The sequence below is a fragment of the Achroia grisella genome, unplaced genomic scaffold, assembly GCF_030625045.1.
Source record: "Achroia grisella isolate CSIRO2021 unplaced genomic scaffold, CSIRO_AGI_Agris_v1 utg2156, whole genome shotgun sequence".
Classification (NCBI taxonomy): domain Eukaryota; kingdom Metazoa; phylum Arthropoda; class Insecta; order Lepidoptera; family Pyralidae; genus Achroia; species Achroia grisella.
Genome location: NW_026712714.1, coordinates 970,660 through 992,541, shown reverse-complemented (window position 1 = coordinate 992,541; position 21,882 = coordinate 970,660). Strand labels below are relative to the sequence as shown.

General features: G+C 33.2%; 1 protein-coding gene across 1 annotated transcript in view; it reads left to right on the top strand.

Moving 5' to 3' along the window:
• Positions 1-21,882, top strand: part of LOC131842288 (mucin-19-like) — a 75,155-nt gene that overhangs the window by 30,357 nt on the left and 22,916 nt on the right. Inside the window, 7 exon segments of the mRNA XM_059190823.1 lie at positions 12,887-12,939; positions 12,941-13,560; positions 14,176-14,306; positions 14,848-15,017; positions 15,367-15,548; positions 17,322-17,494; positions 18,249-18,689. Of these exon segments, the coding sequence (XP_059046806.1) occupies positions 12,887-12,939; positions 12,941-13,560; positions 14,176-14,306; positions 14,848-15,017; positions 15,367-15,548; positions 17,322-17,494; positions 18,249-18,689 (1,770 nt within the window).

Genomic DNA, 21,882 nt, shown 5'->3' with positions numbered 1-21,882 from the left:
TCACAAACTCGAACACATTGAAATAATTTCTATTTACAATAATAAATAATAATAATATCAATATGAAATAATAACAAGCATAAATTAATATTTTTTCTTTTTTTGACAATTAACACAGCGCCATCTAGTCCCACGGTAAGCTGAGCTTGTGTTATGGGTACTAGACAACTGATATAAATACTTAGATATTTCTTTTTAAATACATACATAATATGAAAAACACATAGGCCGATACAAACAATCATATTCATGAATACAAATGTTTACACCGTATGAGGAATCGAACCCGCGACCCTCGCAAGTAAAGAAGTGTGCTTAACCGCTAGACCACCCAGGCCGTCAAAACGCCAGGCCGACACGTGGTGAAATATTAGTGTAACAAAATTAGAAAAAAAGTACTAATTGTAGTGTCCTAATAATAATTAGTACTTTAATAATTGTTAGTAGTAACCTCCACGCGGTTCCCCCTAGAAACCATCGTGGTGTCAATCACGATGTCAAACTGGCCTGACCTCATGCTCATCTTATCATCCTCCACTTGTGCCCCGCCAGCGTAAACAGTAGCGCAGGCGGGTGCATCATTCCATTATCAACCATAAAAAAAACCATCATCTTCTAGTAGGGTTTGACCCTACAGACAACTCGTTCGATAATGCACATTCCTACATTCAAGATAAGAGCTAAATCAGTTAACATCCTACTGCAGTTAAGCAATAAACGTAAATAAAATGCAATTTTAATGTCGTACATGAATATAAAAATAACGTCAGCAACAAAAATACTGTATATTTAATTAAAAATAAATATAATTTATTTTTTATTCCTCTTATTATCTCTTACGGTACTAAAAGGTAAAATAATTATTAAGATTTCTTAAGGGTTGTCAACGCGCACGTAACATCCCTGATGTTTCAGTCAGTCATAGACTATGGTAACCATTTGCCGTCAATCAGGCCGTATGCTTCAATATGGTGGGAATTCAATCAATTAAAATTCAAAAATCATTTATTCATGTAGAACATTTTGGACGTTAATGAACTTAATTTTTTTTACATTATAATTTTTTCTCCACCGTAAGAATATGTACTATCATCTACCATATACAATATAACTATAACCACAGATAACATAATATAACAAATTTTAATTTAAAAATGAATCTGTATTATTGTAAACATGTACAACATTTATTTGAAAAGAATACGAGCTGAGTTTCTTGTCAGTTCACATCTCGAAATCATTCCGAACTGACGGCAGTTTTGACATGTCATAAGAATCTGTAATAGACCTACATGAATAAAGATATTTTGAATTTGAATTTATAGTAACAATATTTTTTTATAAATTTGTATTATTGTATTGAATCAATCACTGGGATGTGATTCTGCGCCATTTGTGAGAGTAATAAAATTAAATAAAATAATATTTGTGCGCTGTCCGTACACAGATCGTGATGTCTCTTTATTTGCCGTTTGCGACACGCCAGCATCTCGCGAGTGACCCCACCCTGTGTTTGTGCTAATTTCTTAATATTCCAACCGACCATGCGACCAGAGACAACGCTCTATACACTCGAGTTTAATTGACCGTGCACCTCTATTTAACAGATCTTTAACATTTGTCGCTAGAATTTTAATCCATAGTGTAGCTCTTGTATTGAATATTGTATACTTTATTTGCATCCATACAAATTTGATCTTATTAATTAACTTACTAATATCACATATAAGATACTTACTAATACTAATATTGAATCCCAAATTGGATCTTATTCAATATGGAACACTTTATTTGAATTCTTACTTTGTTCTTATTGATTAATTTACCAATATTAAATCCCAAATTTGCTCTTATTCAATATGGAACACTTTATTTGAATTCTTACTTTGTTCTTATTGATTAATTTACCAATATTAAATCCCAAATTGGCTCTTATTCAATATGGAACACTTTATTTGAATCCATACTTTGTTCTTATTGATTAATTTACCAATATTAAATCCCAAATTGGCTCTTATTCAATATGGAACACCTTATTTGAATCCATACTTCGTTCTTATTGAATAATTTACCAATATTAAATCCCAAATACTTATTCAATATGTTCTTATTGAATAATTAATCAATAAGAACGAAATCGGCTCTTATAAATGGAACACTTTATTTGAATATTTTGATTTTAATTTACTTTAAAAAATTGGCTCTTATTCAAATGGAACACTTTATTTGAATTCTCTCTTATTGATTAATTTACAATATTAAATCCCAAATTGCGCAAATATGGAACACCATCATAAAGATTAAAAGAAATTAATCAATAATAACTGGCATCGCTTGTTTCAGTAAACTCTCTTAATAATGCTATACTGTATCCTTTAGCATTGTTAACAGAGATGTGTTAGCCAAAAGCGGCAATGCAATGTACGTTCTCTAAATCTTTACATAGTATAAAATTAAATAACAACCGCTATCTGTTCGCTTAGTTCTTTTAAACTTCGCAACGGATTTTAGAAATAGGTAGAGTGATTCAAGAGGGAGATTTATATGTATAAAACATGTACACCCGTACGAAGCCGGTCGGGTAGCTAGTAAAATATATACTATCTTAATAATATTATACAATTTATCAGAATTGTAATAAATATTAAGGAATGTGAATAACTTAATTTAATTATAAATACCACTAATATAGGTAAACAAAATGAGTGAAACGGAAATGATCATAGACACGTGAGCGCCACAATCATAAATGTAAATAATGATTTAAAAAAAACAACAATGGACAATGGCCTACAACAATGGGTTCTCCCACGGTAAAAAAAAATAATTAAGACGATTATATGGATTTCTTATTAAGTCGATCATTTCTTGATATATGTACACTAGCAGATTTTTTGTGAAGTTACCAATGGGCTTTTATAATTTTAAAGGTTACGGAAAAGAATCGTTAAAGTGTAATTGTATTCCTTACTAATATTATAAATGCGAAAGTAACTCTGTCTGTCTGTCTGTCTGTCTCGCGTTCACGTCAAAACTACTGAACCTATTTAAATGAAATTTGGTACACAGATAGTCTGGACCTGACCTAAGAAAGGACATAGGCTACTTTTGAATGCGGAAAATCCCCACTTTCAACCCTTTACAACCCGTAAGGGGTTGAAAGTGGGGATGAAAGATTGTATGGAAGAATCGTCATTTTTGAAGCTTTTACCCTTAAGGAGGTAAAATATCATATATGCTATAATTTAAAAATATATTATATAAATTGGGGGATATGTAATGATAAGTGTGATGCAGACGAAGTCGCGCGAGGCAGCTAGTATACCATAAAAGTGATGTAGTAATAGATTGCCTAAAGAAATAGCCTATTTTGAAATTTACAAGAACTTAAAAGGCAATTTTTGAAAATAATTCATTTTGTAAATTTAAAATTATCTTAATCTTTACTATTGATAATTTTTGTAACTGACGAGCTGAATGTAACCTATTTTATACGAGACTACTGCATGGGGTTTTTCAAGGGTATATTAAGATTTCTTAAGGGTCGGCAACGCGCAAGTGATACCCCTGGTGTTTCAGGCGTTCATAGGCTACGGTAACCGTTTACCATCAGATGGGCCGTATGCTTGCTTGCCAACATAGTAGTATAAAAAAATTCAATAAATCTGATATCTGATAAATATACATAATCATATTGTTGTAATATGTTAAATAATTTTTATAATTTTTAGTTTACTAATATTTAACTCCTACTTTTTTGATACTGTTTCTTTAGTGAATTAAGTTAGGAATAAAATGCCGATATTACCTTTCTTGTCTATGGCCAAAAAAAATTAGACCATAAATTTTCCCGCTTAAAATTTATTAAATAACCAGAATAGAAAATAATATATATAATACAAATAAATAAACATTTTACTCATTTTAATATTACAATCTAAGGTTTTCTTATATTTTTAATTTCAATTATGTATGTGGATGCATCTCCATACCTTTAAACATAGACAACAATATATTATTCTAAATAACTTATTGTCAATCCGTATAAGAAATACTGTAAATCGATGTGATTCAAGTGCTATTTATCTTGAAATCCGTTTATCGTATAGGTTAACGGCGAACAATTTGAGCTCGGTCCATCATTATGGACAGTTGCCCTTTTAAATAGTAAAAGGATGTCAGTATATAAAATTTATTTGTTTTATAAATAGAGTATTAAATGTCTTATCTGACTAGCATTTAAATAATCATATATATACATCTAAATATATAATAAAACACATCAAATCTATAAATCAACAATATGTATGTATTTACGAAAAAAAATTATCTATTGTATGTATATGTATCAGTTATCTAGTAACCATAACACATGTTAGCTAGCTTAACTTGGGTCTAGATGGCGCTGTGTGAATTGTCCTGAGATTACTATTATATAAATATAATAATAATTAAATATACATACCTTAATCAGAAGTTTATAATTTAGTTAAAAGATTTCGCTTCCAGAGCAGTCAAAAGTAGCAAAGGTAATGGTGTACACAGCTTTAACAAGTAAGAGAATCATTAAAATTAAAAAGTAAATGTACGTATTTATAATATACAATTATTCAGTTCTATCTTTATATATATTACCTAAAAATGTAAAGAGAAAAATTTTGTTTTTTATTGGCATTGAATTGGCTTCGAAGCTACTGTACCGATTTGAAAAAACTACCAATAAACTCCTACATTATCCCGGAGGAATATTAAGGAATTAATGTAACCGTCAGGTTAGAAAAAAATAAAGTGAATAAAAAACATTCCAGCACTGTAGATGGCCAACTTTTTAAACGTAGTGATAATTTACTCAATGGTACTTATACTCGTATATAATGACCTTTTTAATTATTTCCTTGTAAGCAACTATGTAGGATCTATAATGTATAATTGCATGTATTAATGATTCATTCTGCACGATAACATCAATTAGATAATTTTAATTATGACGCGTTACAATTGCTAATTGATTAATTTGAACATTACATGCATACCTATAAAACCAGCTCTTTTATTGGATTAAGCTGTATGATTTAATTCTTTTGACATATATTCTCTGGGTCGCCTTAACTTTTTTTAATTGTTAAAATTAAACCGTCGGATACATGTTACACTCCAAATTAATATAATATTAAAAAATATAAAGAATTTAAATAAATATGATTTACATTGCTATTTACTTTACTTGTTCATCTTTTTTTTCTAATAAAATCAAAGTACTTATAATGTCAAATTGTATATAAAAGCACAGACTAAACACGCATAGAGTAGGCACTAAACGTGTATTCAAAAGTTAACTTTTTAATAAGCAAATAGGAGTGTCGTCGCTTTTGACACCGTAGTACATAAAATCTCACTTTTGTACCAAAAACAATGTGTTATTCATTAGTATACATTACCACCTATTTATTTAAACATCATTATATACCCAATTACATTCAGTGACCCATTCTAACAAGACGATGTACGCAAATATTGGAATAGTTATATTGCGAGTTGCGAGTTACGACTTGCAAATAGGTTATGTCACAAACGCACCAATTATAAAATTATGGACACACACAAATATTGCACATTTCTAATTATTCTACATACAAACACAATAATGTGGTCGCTATTAGCAAATTGAGGAAATCGATTTTGAAATTTTGGCGCCAAATCGACCCAGTTATTTTTCTTAAATCGTCGAATTTAGACAATGACAGACAATTCTAAATTCAAAATTTTTAAACTATTCTCAATTATTTTATTCAAATCATTTCTTACGCAATCATTTAAGTAATTAGTAATTTGTTTATGAGTTTCTTTTGCTTATTTCTAGACAATTAATAACATATTAATATTTTTTTTATCCTGAATATCTAATGTTTTTTTTTATTCAGACTTTTATTAAAGTCTTTTGGGGTTAGTTGATAGAGAATGCCATATGGCATTAAGCTCGCCTTTTGTTTCACTTTTTATTATGCAATAATAAATAAAAAAAATAGATTTTCATTTAGAGAGATTAATCAAATTTTAAGTGCAATATTAAGTAAAATCATAGAATAAGTAAGTAACATGAAATATATTAGGCTTCTTTTCAAACTATTGGTAAAACATCCTAGGCAATTAACCTTAACAAGAGATGGCGTCCTTAGGCTATATTTATATAAATTTATTCGTTTTAGGGAATACGAAATGTTGAATACTAAAGTGGTATTTGCATAATGCCAAATTGAAATTGCAACTACACAAGAAGACAAGGTAAAGCGAGTTCTTGAGGAAGCTATGCAACATATTTATGCGAATTACATCGCAGTAAACAAACTTAAAATACGCTAAAATAAACCAACAATTTCATTTTGCTATAGCCGAATAGTTTGCATGTCTTTGCATCTCAACGACATGAACAATGAATAAATTATCTGTGGTGCAATATGGCGGCAGTTGAAGTTGAAATGGTGCTTTTAAAATATTACCAACACTTACGCATGTTTTTAGATAAAGACTTTATTATGTTAATTATTTTATGTCATCTATTTGTATAAGCCAGTTAATCTTATAATTATCATATTAAATATGTGTGAATAACCCAATGTAGTGATAAATTATATGATTAAGTTTTGGCGTGCATTGGCAAATGTTTCGCATAATTGACTCATTATAATGAAAATTTGAAATATGTAGTATAGACGAATATTAAGTTATAAAACGAGACAATCATATTTTTCATTTAAATAAATAAATATACAAATAGCCACACTAATACGGCAAAGTCTAATAAAATATTTATATATAAACAGAACTAATTTCACTAAAAGACAAACTTAGTGAAAATCCAATACTAAATTATGAACTTTTGGTACTACATGTCAATTAATCACGTGACCCTGCTGGCCGTTGCGACGTCACAGTACAATAGGGTAGAGAGTAAGTCGCACTCCAAACCTGGGGAAGGATATATGTATATATATATATATATATGTATATATATTTCGAACTATTGCGATGCTGCTGGCCGCAGCTGGCCTTTATAGCTTCACTGGACGATAGGAGGCGAGTTCATATGGCACTCCAAACCCGCGGAAGGACTTATGGAGCGGCTGAAGGCCAATTCCTACCTGACGGATATGACTTTAGTCTAAGGGCTCCGCTAGTAATTTGAATCTTCGGTGAACCGAAGATTTAAATTACTAAGATTCAAATTACCTGAAGGCATCGTAATATCAACCCTCGTTTGAATTGGCGATTAGGTCATTCTCCAGTGCAAATAAATGTTGTAAGAACAAAACTGAAAGAACAATTAAAAAAACACTTTATTTAGTAAATTATTTCATTCAGTTTAATGTCACTAGGTAGGTGAGTAGGTAGGCGTTGTTAAACCTGTTCACTTGAATGAGATCACGACTCCAAATTATTGTAGAAATAATGAAAATTCCATTGGTGACTCAAAGCTGTTTGTATTAATGCGAATTTATAATTAATTACCACGCTCTTGCCAACATTTCTATAAGTATAAGTACTAAGATGTAGTTCTCTATTTCTTTTTTTGTTATGGAAGTTTCTCCATTTAATATTCTCTCAATGAGCCTCTCTTTCTCTGACTAGACTCTGCATAGCCTCTTCCACTTGTTTTCGACACTCCCAGTCATCTTCACCAGGTACTGATGTATATTTCTATTTCATTTTTTGTTAAAGTTTCTCCATTTAATATTCTCTCAATGAGCCTCTCTTTCTCTGACTAGACTCTGCATAGCCTCTTCCACTTGTTTTCGACACTCCCAGTCATCTTCACCAGGTACTATCCTGGTCCTTCGAGTCGTTTATATCTGTTTTCTTTAAGGACCTACCTCATCTCTTTAAACCGGTATTAAGGTTCAAGACTTTTTGATCATATAGTCTTCTCGACTCATTACGTGGCCATATCTCCCCAGCCTTGTCTAGGTGAGTTTGCTTCAACGAATCTTAAAGATATGTTTCATTGTAGATTCCACACAAATTAAGATATTATTTATTAAAAAAAACTACATCCTGACCCTATAAATATCATAACATCCCTACTAATATTATATATGCGAAAGTGCGTATGTTTGTTTGTCACTTTTTCAAGACTAAACATCTGAATAGATCTTAATGAAACTTGATATGTAACGTATATTGTGCTACAAGGATGAATCTGGACTACCTTTTTAAGCCAAATAAGCAGACGATGTCGCGAGTAACAACTAGTATAGTATAAATATTATTATAATTTCATACTTGTTTCTATTTCCAAATGAAATCTCGATGTTTGACTTCGGAATGTTGCTTATCACTACATTGCTAAAGTTTATCAACTATTTGCCAATAAATTACTGACATTAACTACTAGTTTTTAAGGTTCATATTTGAATATGTGTGTGATAAGCGCCAGGAATTACGACATACAGTTTTGGTTCGGGCGGAGTCTGGTTGACATTTCGTACAGAAGCGTGGAAAAGTTACTTGTATCTATGTCCTGCAAAGTGTATGCAGATGACCCGATAAAGCCACGACTTGTAGTCTGTCAAAGACACCACGTGACATGGAAGGATATTACATTATCAAATAACCTATAACTTCTTTGTTCTACCGGGTCCACGCTGTATATCGCTGTACAGTTTCAATATGCTATCAATAGTACAGAAATATTTAAATAAAAAGTTCAAAAATGGAATAGCTTCCTTTTTTTCAAATAACTACAAATTTTCGGCCGAATCCGAAAAAAAAAACAAAAAATTTGAAATAATGACAGAGTAGCTTACGGCCTATTTACGGTAAACGGTGTCTATGGTAATGGTAAAGGGTAGGGGGCTTTATTCAGCAGGGACGTCTTCCGGGATGAGATGATGAAACGGTATATATAGGTTGTTCAAAATCTACCCGGTATCATCGTAAGCACAGATTATTATATTAGAGTCCGTTAGTTTGTGTTCCCGCGCTTTGCCTTCCCCTCCCTCACCTAGTAACAAACGGACCGTACAGCGGCCTTGACGCGCGCGCGCATTGTGTTGTGAATTAAAATAAATTAGAACTGTGTTAACCTACTGTGAAGCTGGAAAGCTAACGAAGATACCTTCGAGACCCTGAAGCCCAAGAAATCCGCAGAACCATAAAGGTAAATGACTGACGCTTCCCTAACATTTTGGTAGCAGAGTAGTTTCCCAAACATAGGTGATTCATCAGTCTCACCTATTTTAGCCGCCGAGCTGCTTCCTTTGTGATATGTATTCAGTTGGAAGCAGTGAAATTACAGGATACAAAGATACTTAGTCCTCAAATCAAAGAAAAAAGCATGAAGCGCTTCAAAAAGCCGCTTATGAAGTACAAGATTTTTGTAATAATATTTTTTAGAACACATTAAGATGATTGTATTTATCAAATTTACGCTACATTCTTATCAAAACAGTTATAACTCTTATAAAACTATTATTATTACTCTGTGGTATCAATTGCAATACTTTATCCATATGCTTTCAACATGTAATCATACGTACATAAATTGTTAATCTATAATGTGAAACATTAGTAGCCTAAAACATAATAGTAATGCGTAGGAATGAAGAATATATCCTAAGGAAGATGTTACATATGAATGTGGATGGTTATAAGGGCAGGGGAAGGTCGAAAAAGAGATGGATAGACTGGAAAGGAAGTCAGTAACGAGATGACTGCGAACAGGGATGAATGGAAGAGAAGAACATATTACGACGACCACAAATAAATGGGATAAGGAAGAATCAGATGGTAAATAACCTGAAATAAATAAATAAGTTGATACGGTTGTTAAGAATTATTTAGTAATTTATGTTTTATTAAAATAGTACTTAAGTATTATAAGTTTATATACATTTATTGTATGTATGTCTAATATAAAATAAATAGGTTTAAATATGTAATAACAAAGTGTAGTCATAAATAAACGATGTGTTCATATTACATAAGTATATATCTAGTATACAACGAAATAACTTTATAGAGCTTTGAGTTTCATTAGCGTTATTAATACAATGTATTTTAATGAAAGTACATATATATAATACTTATATGTAAAGGTGATAAATTATGTAATTTTTATTACAATAATAATTACGTAATGTTTATTAACGAACAGATATGACAACCTCGGTCGTATAGTGGTTTAGCACGTCTCGCTTTGCTTCGCGTCGCGGGTTCGACTCATGCGTATGATTGTTTGTATCTGTCTGGGTGTTTTCTATGTATTTACAAAAAAAAGTATTTATTTATAATATTGGTCATGTAGCATCAATTGAATAAATTAAAAATATATGTATGAGCGACCGATCAAAGGCGAGACGGGTCACTAAGTGTTTATTAATGTAGGTAGTCCTTTTTTTGAATATTGAAGTTTCTTTATCGATTCTACCATAATAATAAAAATCATTATTGATCAAATACTTATCAAATTCAAATTCAAAATATCTGTGTTCATGTAGGTCTGTTACAGACTCTTACGATATGTCAAATCTACCGTCAGTCCGGAATGATTTCGAGATGAGAAGAACTGACAAGAAACTCAGCTCGTATTCTTTTCAAATGAATGTTGCACATGCTATATACAATAATACAGATTGATTTTTAAATTCAAATTTGGGAGAATAGAGTGACTTCTAGCATATACTATTTGCAAAAGCAACAAATCTATATCGACCTTATAATTACTCATTGTTAATTTTTCCGTTATATTTGTTAACTAACTACTCGAGCAGGCTTCGCACATGTATTATATATATAAATCTTCCTCTTGAATCACTCTATCTATTTAAAAAAACAGCTTTAAAGTCGGTTGCGTAGTTTTAAACAATTAAGCATACATAGGGACGGACAGACGGCGACAGCGACTTTGTTTTATACTATGTAATGAAGCCAGGAAGGTTAACATTTTGGCAGCCCTGTACATGGTTACAAATGGCGTTAACAGGACAGGTCATCGATGTGATAGCGGCCCAATACTTCATTCTAAATATCATCAGATTTGCAGTTAAATTGCATCGTTAAATTCAGAAGTTACAACTCTGACAGTATCAATTTATGGTTATAGGTTTTGTAACGGTTAGTAGACAGTAATGTATAATTATAATCACTTATTATGCAATTATTAATGTTTGGTAATTGATTAGTAAGTTGGTTTTTTCGGACTACTCTAATGTTGATGCCCGCAGCTGGCCTTTACAGCTTCACTGAAGGATTGCAGATGGCACTTCAAACCAAAGGAAGGACTTATGGAGCGGCTGAAGGACAACTCCCGCTTCACGACTTTATTCTGAGGGCACCGCTAGTTTCGAACCTTGTATCAGTCGTCGTAATTTCAATCCCCCTTTGAATTGGAACGGGTATCGATCGGAGGAGATTGTAACTTGTGGTCGCCATTTTGTAATTCTACATTCAGATCATTTATCATGCACCGCTCGCCTCCAACAGGGAATTCATCCCCACACGCTAGAACCTAAGTGATCTTGGACAGTACGGTTTCAGAAGAAATTCATCCCGCGTACACTTCTTTATTTTCTTTATTTTCTTTACTTTCTTTATTTTCTTGGCAACACGCCCGGGACACACCTAGTATTTCAGGCGTCCATAGGCTACGATAACCATTTACCATCGTCGTATGATGGTGTTCTGTGTAACTTCGTCTTCATCACATTTACTTGACATTTATCATAATATTTCGCCCTATTTACATTTTAAAATTGTAGCCTATATGTTATTAGGATGTATAAGTTATGTTACTGTAAAGTTTCAGCTAAACCTGTTCAGTAGTTTTTGCGTGAAATAATAACAAACATCTATCAATACTCACAAACTATCGCGTTTATAATCTTTGTAAGATTGCCTTTCAATTGAGTAATTTATGTTCTAAAATATATTGTAAACAATTATTCAGTTTGATATATATTTTAATGGTAACAGTAAATCAGGATCGTATACAGTAAACAGACAGATATAATGTATTTTGTTTAGTATATCGATTAGAGAATAGAAAATAAAATTGAAATATATTAATAATAAAAGAGTTTCTCAACAATTTACACTATCTCTTTCTAGAGAATATTTATCGATAGCGATTTCTATGTTGATTATCGCATGCCTCTTACTTGTTATACTGTAATTATTTATATAAAAAACATCTATTAAAAAGCGCAACACACAAGTTTCTTGCTCATTCTTGTGATGAATCTGCATTCCGAATGAGTGGTAGAATCAAAATATGACTATTCAAAAGTGCTTGTAATGAGTTTATTTGAATAAAGATTATTTCTATTTCTATTTCTATCAGGTAACAGAAGAGTCAAAATGCCTGTTAAACTGAAATATAAACATTTAAAATCGGCATCAGCGGCTCATTATCTTAAAACGTATGAATCCATTTGAATACATTATAAATTCTGATGATCATTTGCTTGTATCGATCAATGAGGTCAAGCAACGTAAGATGGTGTTGTAAAATGGATGGGTGACCGGCATTTTATTGAATGATATTGTTGCTAGTATTTTCTTTATTTATTACCAGTGCACGTCATACATTGTAGGCTTGATACAGGCGTTTTGTAAAATCTATGTTATTTACTGTTAATTAAATCATAACAATTCTGAAATGATAATAAATTCTCATAATGTAGGTATGTATTTCTAAAATCAATGGAGCTTTATTAATCATTGTAGAAAACTATATCTACTTCAACATTGATTAAATATTTACATCATTGATGTATGATTTCACTAACTCTATCTTTAAAGTAAGAGAGATCTCTCTCTATTCACTCGATCAAAGTTTAAAATTAGCCTCATTATCTTAAATGAATCCTCAAACCATTTTTCTTTGTTACAGAAACAATACTGCGACGTGCGAACAGAAATATGCTGCAGATTGGAGACAGCCGCCTACCGCCACCGGCACCTACCAGGGCTCCGGCTTATTCGCCACCGGCCAAAACTCTGGCCAAGCACAGACCAACGCTTTAGGCTTAAGCCAAACCAATTCCTTCGGCAGCGCTGGTCAATTCAACTCTGGATCTACTTCATCTTTCGGAGCAAACTCCGGTTCCGTTAAAGGCGTTACAGCTTCAGGAGTTGGATCAGGCAGCTTCGGATTCTCGACAGCAGTTCCATCATCAACGAACCGTTTTAACAACGAAGTATACAAATCGACGAGCCAATCGAACTTCATTGAGACAGATTCTTTCTCATCGGGCAGCGAAAATGCTGGGGTATATAGACCGGGCGCAAGCGGCTCTGGTCTGAAGCCGGGTATTCCGTACCTACCCCCTGTGGATAACAAGAACCAACCTTCCAATTTGTACCCCTCGACTGTCTTCCCGAGCACGACCACAACTCCTCGACCATTAACCACTCCTAAGCCTACATACTTGCCTCCCCCACCACCGCGACCACCATCCACCTCAGCTCCTACCTATCTCCCTCCAGACCAAGATAGAGAAGGTTCCCTCATCTTGGACATCTACAGAAATCAGCAAACGACGCGTGCACCACAATTATCTATCAGTAAGTATTTTTTTCATATTAGGTACTGCTATTTCTCTCGATATCAACTAGTTTTTCATCATCATCGTTCATCTGCCAATCGCTTCATGGTTGAAGAGATTGGCAGATGAATTAGCAGGTTTAAAGACATGATTCCCAAGTTCTTATGAATAGTAACAGACAAGCATCAAGATCTTCTCACTGTATTTTCTTATTGTTTTATTATCTTTCTATTGACTCGGTGGCGTATATACCATACCGCCTTATTTCCAATGATTCGATTTCTGCCATTCTTGGAAACGCCATTATACATCTTATGCGGCTATAGCACACTTTGTATAAACTAAATATCTCCTTTGGATAGTATGCACTCTACTCTGAGAAGATAAAAAACATGTTCCTAAAATATTCTTTAATTCTTGTCCCTGGCGGGTCAAAACTCGCCCTTTTTCAATGTTCACTACCAAAGCGAACATTGAAAAAGGGCGAGTACAATAGATTTATGCAGATCGCAGTATTACAGGTTTTACCACCTGATAATAGGTCAAAACCTTCAATAAAAAAAAAAATACACAAAGTAATTTCTCTATTATATTTTCCAAATAACTATTAACAATATGAGATTTTCCCGTACAGATGACATCTCCACCGCTTGCGCAGCCGCCCTCAAGTGTACTGCAGTCGAATACTGTACAGCCGATGGTGTTATATCTACCACTCCAGTAGTCCTCACCAAGGAACAGGATGCTTTCAGAGTACCACTCACGGTTAGTACCAACCTCCTTTTCTTATGATCCACTATCCTATTGGAAGTCTTGTATGAAGTCACCAGGTTTTAACATATAGCAAATCAAAGTAAAACCAACAGAGTACCACTCACGGTTAGTACCAACCTCCTTTTCTTCTGATCTGATCCACTCTCGGATTAGAAGTCTTGTCTGAGGTCACCAAGTTTTGGCGTATAGCAAATCTAATTTAAACCAAATTGAGACCTTGTAGAGTTATTCTAATTGGTCTATGGTATTAAAAATATTTTGGTTTTCAATAGTTGTTTTAGCATGGGTTTTAATGTTAGACATAGACACCTATATATATAGGTTACAATATATAAATAAAAAGGCTCTTAAGAAAAAATAAATTCAATTGTGTTTCTAGCCAGTTCTTCGCAGTTGATTCTCAATTGATACAGATCTGGATGAGTATCATTTGAGAATCAACTGAGAAGAACTGGCTAGAAACTCAACAAAATTTCTTTATTTAATTGGACATTACGATTACGATTTTTTTTATTTAATTTGACATTAACAGGACTGCAGAGATCTAGGCACTGGCACTATTGGCAAATGCTGCAGAGACCCCAACTACACCGACCCATGGCCCACCAATCTTTTGGGACAATGGAATGATACCTTCTTTGGCAATAACGGAAAATACGTGCCGGATAACAGAGGCAGCCCTAACAACCCTTCAGTGTACAGGTACCGTAAAACAAATATGATTGAGAACGTCGAGTTTGGATTTGTTGACCGCAGGTTCGATTCCTCGCACGGGGCAAACATCTTTAAAATGTACTGTACAAGCAATCACACTCATGAATACAAATGTTGCACCATGCGAAAATCGAACCCGCTAACACCACCACCACCAAATTATATGTTAGAAATAATATTATAGAGAGATCAAAATGCACGAATATTGTATTTTACTCCAAAGAATGAATAGGGAGAAAATATAAAAAAATACCAATATTTAATTTTATTGCTATTAATAAATAGGGAGAAAAGATCAAAAGACCTAAAATTATATTTTTCTCCAATTAATGAATAGGGAGAAAGTGACACCCACACCGTTCGGACCCAATCAAATCACACCTGGATTCTCCAAGACCTCGACAACCGTTGGCAACGGCCAGATCTCCCAAGGTGGTGGAGGTTCCTTCAACCTGGGAAGTAGAGGCCAGTTCGAAGCCGGAGCGAGTGGACAAGTCTCTCTGTCTGGACAGCGTGAAGGTATGTTATTGATTCATACTCATAAAGTATAGTTAATTTTTTTAATGGAATGATGCACCCGCATGCGCAAACGGTTTATTCTGGCACCAGCAAGGGATGATAAGATGAGCATGAGGTTAAAGTCAATTAGCACATCGTGACTTTAGCAAGAATTTGACATGATGGTTTCTAGAGAGAACCACGTGGCGGTCAACCTAACATGAAAGCTTGCTAGCAAAGGGGTTATTCATTCACATTACTATCCCCCATCCCCCCTCGGTCTGAAGCTTAATGACATTTGGCATAAAAATATATTGTATCACAACGAACATGGGCTAGCGTTTTTCTCAATAAAGGCGATGTCGCAGAAAACAGATGAGGGTAGTATAAAAACATAAAAAAAAACACTTTGTGCTGTTAAATAGATTTTGATTTACGATATTACTATATACATATAATATATTAGTATATGTATGGGCTCTTTACACCTACACCCGGGTCACAAGTCCCGGGAACTGCTCGAAGTTTCCCTCTCAGACAATGGACTCGGTGGACACACTATTCTCCTAAATTTGATTTTAAATGAATCTGTATTATTGTAAACATGTACAACATTTATTTGAAAAGAATACGAGCTGAGTTTCTCGTCAGTTCTTCTCATCTCGAAAGCATTTCGAACTGACGGTAGATTTGACATATCATAAGAGTCTGTAATAATAGACCTACATGAATAAAGACATTTTGAATTAGAATTTGAATGCTAAAAAGTTAGTATGAAGCTTACATACACTCGCTTCAATAAAATCTTACGATGGTGTAATACAACATAAACTTTATATTTGCAATTCAAATTCAACATTAATTAGTGCGAAAATTGACATGAAACTGACGAATTTACGATCATCTTTCAATTTATAAATGTTAATCAATTTGATAGGTTTGCAAATTAAGTGACAAATGTAATGTTTACGTTTATAGCTACGAACGATATTAATCCTAAATTCACTGTCAGATTTCATGACAAAACCTATTAAATTCTACAGTGTACTTTCTTTAAAAATTATAAATTAGCCTTAAACAGAGGTTTATTAGATGATTAGATTCAAATAATCTAAATACATCGGGAAAAGTTGGACAGTTTTTACTATGTTTTCGTCTAGAACTCTACAGTCTACAGTATAGGCTTTTTAAATTTTAAAATAGCAATACAAAATTTATTTAGATGACTAGATGTTTGGCTTCTGAAAAATTGGACAGTTTTCTCTTTGCTATCTTCAACTTTGTGTATATATTATTTTTGTACAATCAGACAGAACTATTGGAGAAAATTTCTCGTGTTTTCATCATTATTCTCAATAAAAACACTTTAATCTTCTACTTCTTTGTCGATTCCTCAAGGCTGAGGGTCGTGACTACCAAGAATGCTTCTTCTAACCACTTTACATTTTAGTATGATCTTCAAACAGAGAAATTATGACAGCCTGAGCCGAGGTTCGAAGCCCTAGCGGTGCCCTCAGACTAAAGTCGTATTCGTCAGCCGGGAGTTGGCCTTCAGCCGCTCCATAAGTCCTTCCTTTGGTTCGGAGTGCCATCTTCACTCGCCCCCTATCGTCCGGTGAAGTTCTAAAGGCCAGCTGCGGCCAACAACATTAAAGTAGTCCGAAAACAATGATCTTAGAAATCTTAATCTGAAGAATTTAAGTCGAATATCCTAAGAATTAGATTTAGGACTTTTATAAGGAGTAATCTTTTAAGGTTATCTGTAGTATTTTTATAGGTTTTTATTTCTTTTAGATTCCCAAGTAACACAGACCACTCAGCAATTCCAAACATCGAACTTCAATCGCAACAACCAGGGTCAAGCAGTTGTGGTTGGCCAAGGTCAAGGCACTTATACAGGAGAAGGTCAAGGAGTGAGACAAGGACAAGGCTCATACCAAACAAACAAACAGTATACCGTTGGCTCGGTAAGTTGATATATCTAAAATTTTATAACCTAGATCAGTTACTTGAAAAGGGTACTATTGCATTACATCCCTGTAATCATTAAGAATTACTTTGTAAAAATTTGCCTGCGTGTGGACCTTATTCGTATCCATTTCAGCCGTCAAATATTTTTTTTATTCCACAAAATTTTGGCGGCACATGAGCATGAGAACCGTTTCATGGTAAACGGTTACCGTAGCCTATGCATGCCTGAAACATCAGGAGTGTCACGTGCGCGTTGCTGACTCTTAAGAAACCTTAACATACCCTTCTTCGAGAAAACCTCGGCAGGTAGTTCATTCCATAATCTAAGTGTACGCGAGAGGAAGCTTCTCTGATATCATCCGAGACCACTTAGGTTCTAGCGCATGGGGACGAATGTCTGTGGAATGTCCATGCATGAGTTGTACCATGGGTGTCACATGATAACGAACATCTGTAATGCTGTTCATATGTATACCACTTACCATTAAGTGGATGGTCAGCTTGTTAGCATTCTAATTAAAAAAAAATGCGAGAAGTCCGATCATTATAAAATACTTTTGTAACGTACTTTTTTTACTTCTTCTCTATACGCAATACAGTTATTATTAGATATGCGCAAGTCTCGTCCGTTCCGTCCGCGGGCTGCTCGTATAATGGCTTTTTTGTCCGAGTCACTGTTCATACGCCGCCATCTTGTATCTCGTAAAACCGGAAGTGATAACATTATTATTATTATTTTGTCCCTAATAGATTCAAGCGGACGCTGTCAGGACCCAAAACAATTACGGCCAGGCAGCCGGTAGTGGGCAAACAGTTACTGGTATCCGACAGGGGGCAGGTACTGGAGTCAGCCAAGGAATTGGCGTTGGAGTTAGCCAAGGAATTGGGTCTGGAGTCAGACAGGGCTCTCGATTCGCGGTCACCCAGGAAAGCGAGTCGGAGGTCAGCCAGAGTGTCAATCAGGGCGTCACCCAAACCCAGGGTGTGGGAGTGACTCAAGGCTTCGGCAGCGGTGTTAGCCAAGGAGTAGGAACTGGCGTCAGTCAAGGCATTGGAACTGGTATCCGACAGGGTGTTGGGTCTTATGGAATATCACAGACTGGGTCCACCATCGAGCAGCAGTACACTGAAGTCATATACAGGGTGTTCCTACAGCAGTACACCAGCAATGGACAATGTGGCATTATAAATGTAAGTATATTTTACTGAAATCCGCGGCGTTATCAACTTTAATTCGAATATAAAATATTTATATGGTAAATATATATGGTAAAATAGAATATGATCTATAAATGTACCAAATTTCATTCGAATCTGTAGAGTAATTATAGCTTGAAAGAATAACGATGGTGCAACCTTCCTCACAACGTTTACGTCTATAATATAGCAAGATTTTTATTTTTTCTCTCAGAAATGAAAAGAAAATGTTTTAAATATATTACCAACTCTACTACTAAACTTCTAAAAGAAGGAAAGCAGCTAATCCTTTGTATTTATTCTATTTTACTTTGTGATACTTTCAATTCAACGATATTTTTTAACAATTAATAAAATCGTTTTAGAAGTTTAATATTAATAATTTAATAACAATCGTCAAAAATTTGAAAAATGACATAAAAAAAATACGTAATTAATTTTATCGTAATAAATTGGATTCACTATACAAATTATCGCAATTCTTCTTGTGGTAGGTACAGAACCCTAGCTCAACATAAGATTTTATTATTCACTATTTCTAAAGTCATTGAATGTTTTATTTTATTTATTAAATCTTTTATGCACAAATACACAAATATAGATGCATATGGTGGACTTTTAACACCATGAGATATTTTCTCCCAGTCAATCATTGAGCGAAGATCTGTGGGTAGTGCATAAAAAAAAAATTGGTATACATTTAAAATCACAATTAAAAAAAATAACAAAGATTATAAACTAGTCCATAATTATATATAATACATAATATTAAATAAATAATTACACATATACTCAATATTTATAAATATGAAAAATATACTCGTAGGTACATATACATACATACAAATCAACAGTGAATGTTCAGATGTGTAAGTAAGAAAATTGTTATTTAACATTATAACAATGTTATATAAACTATAATTAAATGAAGATTCCAATTTTAGATAAATTTATTATAAATCATATCAGCATTAACAACAATGTTAATGATAAAAAAATGATTAGCATTAGCTAACATGACGTTTAACAAACTGACCACAGATTCAAAATGTTTCACAATGCGTCATTAAAAAAACGTTACGTTATTATCTATGCCTTGTAGTGATGAGATCGGTGTCGATAGTCATACAAATCTATAATTAATTTGTTTCTAAGACCATAGACAAGTACAGGGTTAACCTATCCATCCATCATTAGATTATATCCCAATCATATGCATTAGAAAGAACGAGACAGCAATATATAACAACTAGGAAATTCTTATGAATACAAAATCGATATAAATTTTGTTGACATAAACACTCGTTACACATTATGTTCACAGACTGATTGAAAGAAATAGAAATCATCTGTATTCAAATAAACTCAATGCCTTGCCATAAAAAAGAAAAAAAAACTCAAAATAAGCATTTTTGAATAGTCATTTTTTTTATTGTACCACTTATACAGAACGCATATTCATCACAAGAAGAACGAGCAAGAAACTACCGTGTTGTTGTTGTTTTAAATGAAAATTGTTCATATTTACGTTTTTCAGAATTTTGTTTAGTAACAAACTGCAAAATATACAAAGTCAGTAGATTTTCTTAACATTTCTAATAGTTTGCTTATAATTCATGTTTGTGCATTTAGAATAATTTGAAGATAATTGATACCTCGTAACATCCGTTATGATCCGAAATCCAAAGAGTATAATTAATTTATTTCTTATATTTGTCTGTATTATTTTTAAGCATACTGATTTAACCTTAGTCTATTAAATAAAATATAAAATGCTTCTTTGATAATAATTAATTACATTAATAATTAAATGGTAAATATACAATAAAAAATAAAAAAACAACAAAAAAAAATTCTAATTATTTATACCTATACTGGTAAAATTGATAAATTTAGTGTTTTACTGGACATGTGACACACCGATTTGTTTAAAAGATATCGTGAAATAAAACGAGAGAAAAATAGCATGTGAGAGCAATTGAAACGTTATCAAAAGTTTGCCACATGCCTATGAATAAACTTAGCAGCATATATATATATATACTAGCAGACCCGTCCACGCGTTGCTGTGGCTAAGGTTAAAATAATATTGCGACTATAAATTGAGATGTAAGCTATCCTATCTTTCAAGTTGGATCCAATTGCACACAATGTGCAAATCAAATTTACAATCGGTTCAGTAGTTTAGAAGTAACAGTTAGACAAACAACGTGACACATTGTTTGTCCGCTACTTCTAAACTACTGAACGTAATTTTTATATATAAATATATATGTTGCGGAGAGCACAAAAAGAGCTCCGTTTACATAAATGTTACTAGCTACTCGCCCCGCCTTTGCACGGGTGTACATGTATTATACACTATTGACATCCCAGCTGCTCGAACTAACCGTTTTGCATCATCTTTCCTTATGCGAGCAGCTAAGGAGTGGAACTCTCTACCAGCGTCTATTTTTCCTGCCTCTTACAACATTGGGTCTTTTAAGTCATGAGTGAATAGGCATTATTTGAGCTTGCGTGTAACAGCTTAGACCACATCATCACTTAACATCAGGTGAGATTGCGGTCAAACGCGCTCAAATTATGATATAAAAAAAAAAAAAATACATATAAACCTTCCTCTTGAATCACTCTATCTATTAAAAAGATCCGTTTCAAAATCCGTTGCGTAGTTTAATAGATTTAAGCATACATAGGGACGGACAGACAGCGACAGCGACTTTGTTTTATACTATGTAATAATGATGGTAATACACCGTAGTAACTCACAGTGAACACAAAAATATGTCATGTTTATTCTTCATGCATATTAATTGCGTGCGACATTAATTCAAATTTGCGATTATGTCGAATTGATTTGCAATAAATATTACTAATATTAATAACTCTGCATTCAATAAATAATTAATTAATAAAGCCGTTTTAAACATGCTTTTATTGCAATACATCTTTTACGGTTGTGTTTATGAAGACCTTCGTGAAATGGCAAGGAAAAACTAACACGGCATCGTTATCGACTGATAGTTTATTGTTTATATTTATAATCAATCACACTTAACCTTCGTGTCACATCCCTAGTATGTGAATCATAGATTATATTGACTTTTATTATAATTAATTCTAAAAAAAAAAAAATTGCTGCTGGAAAGTAATAAAAATACTATCCAATTAATTAATTAACAATTCT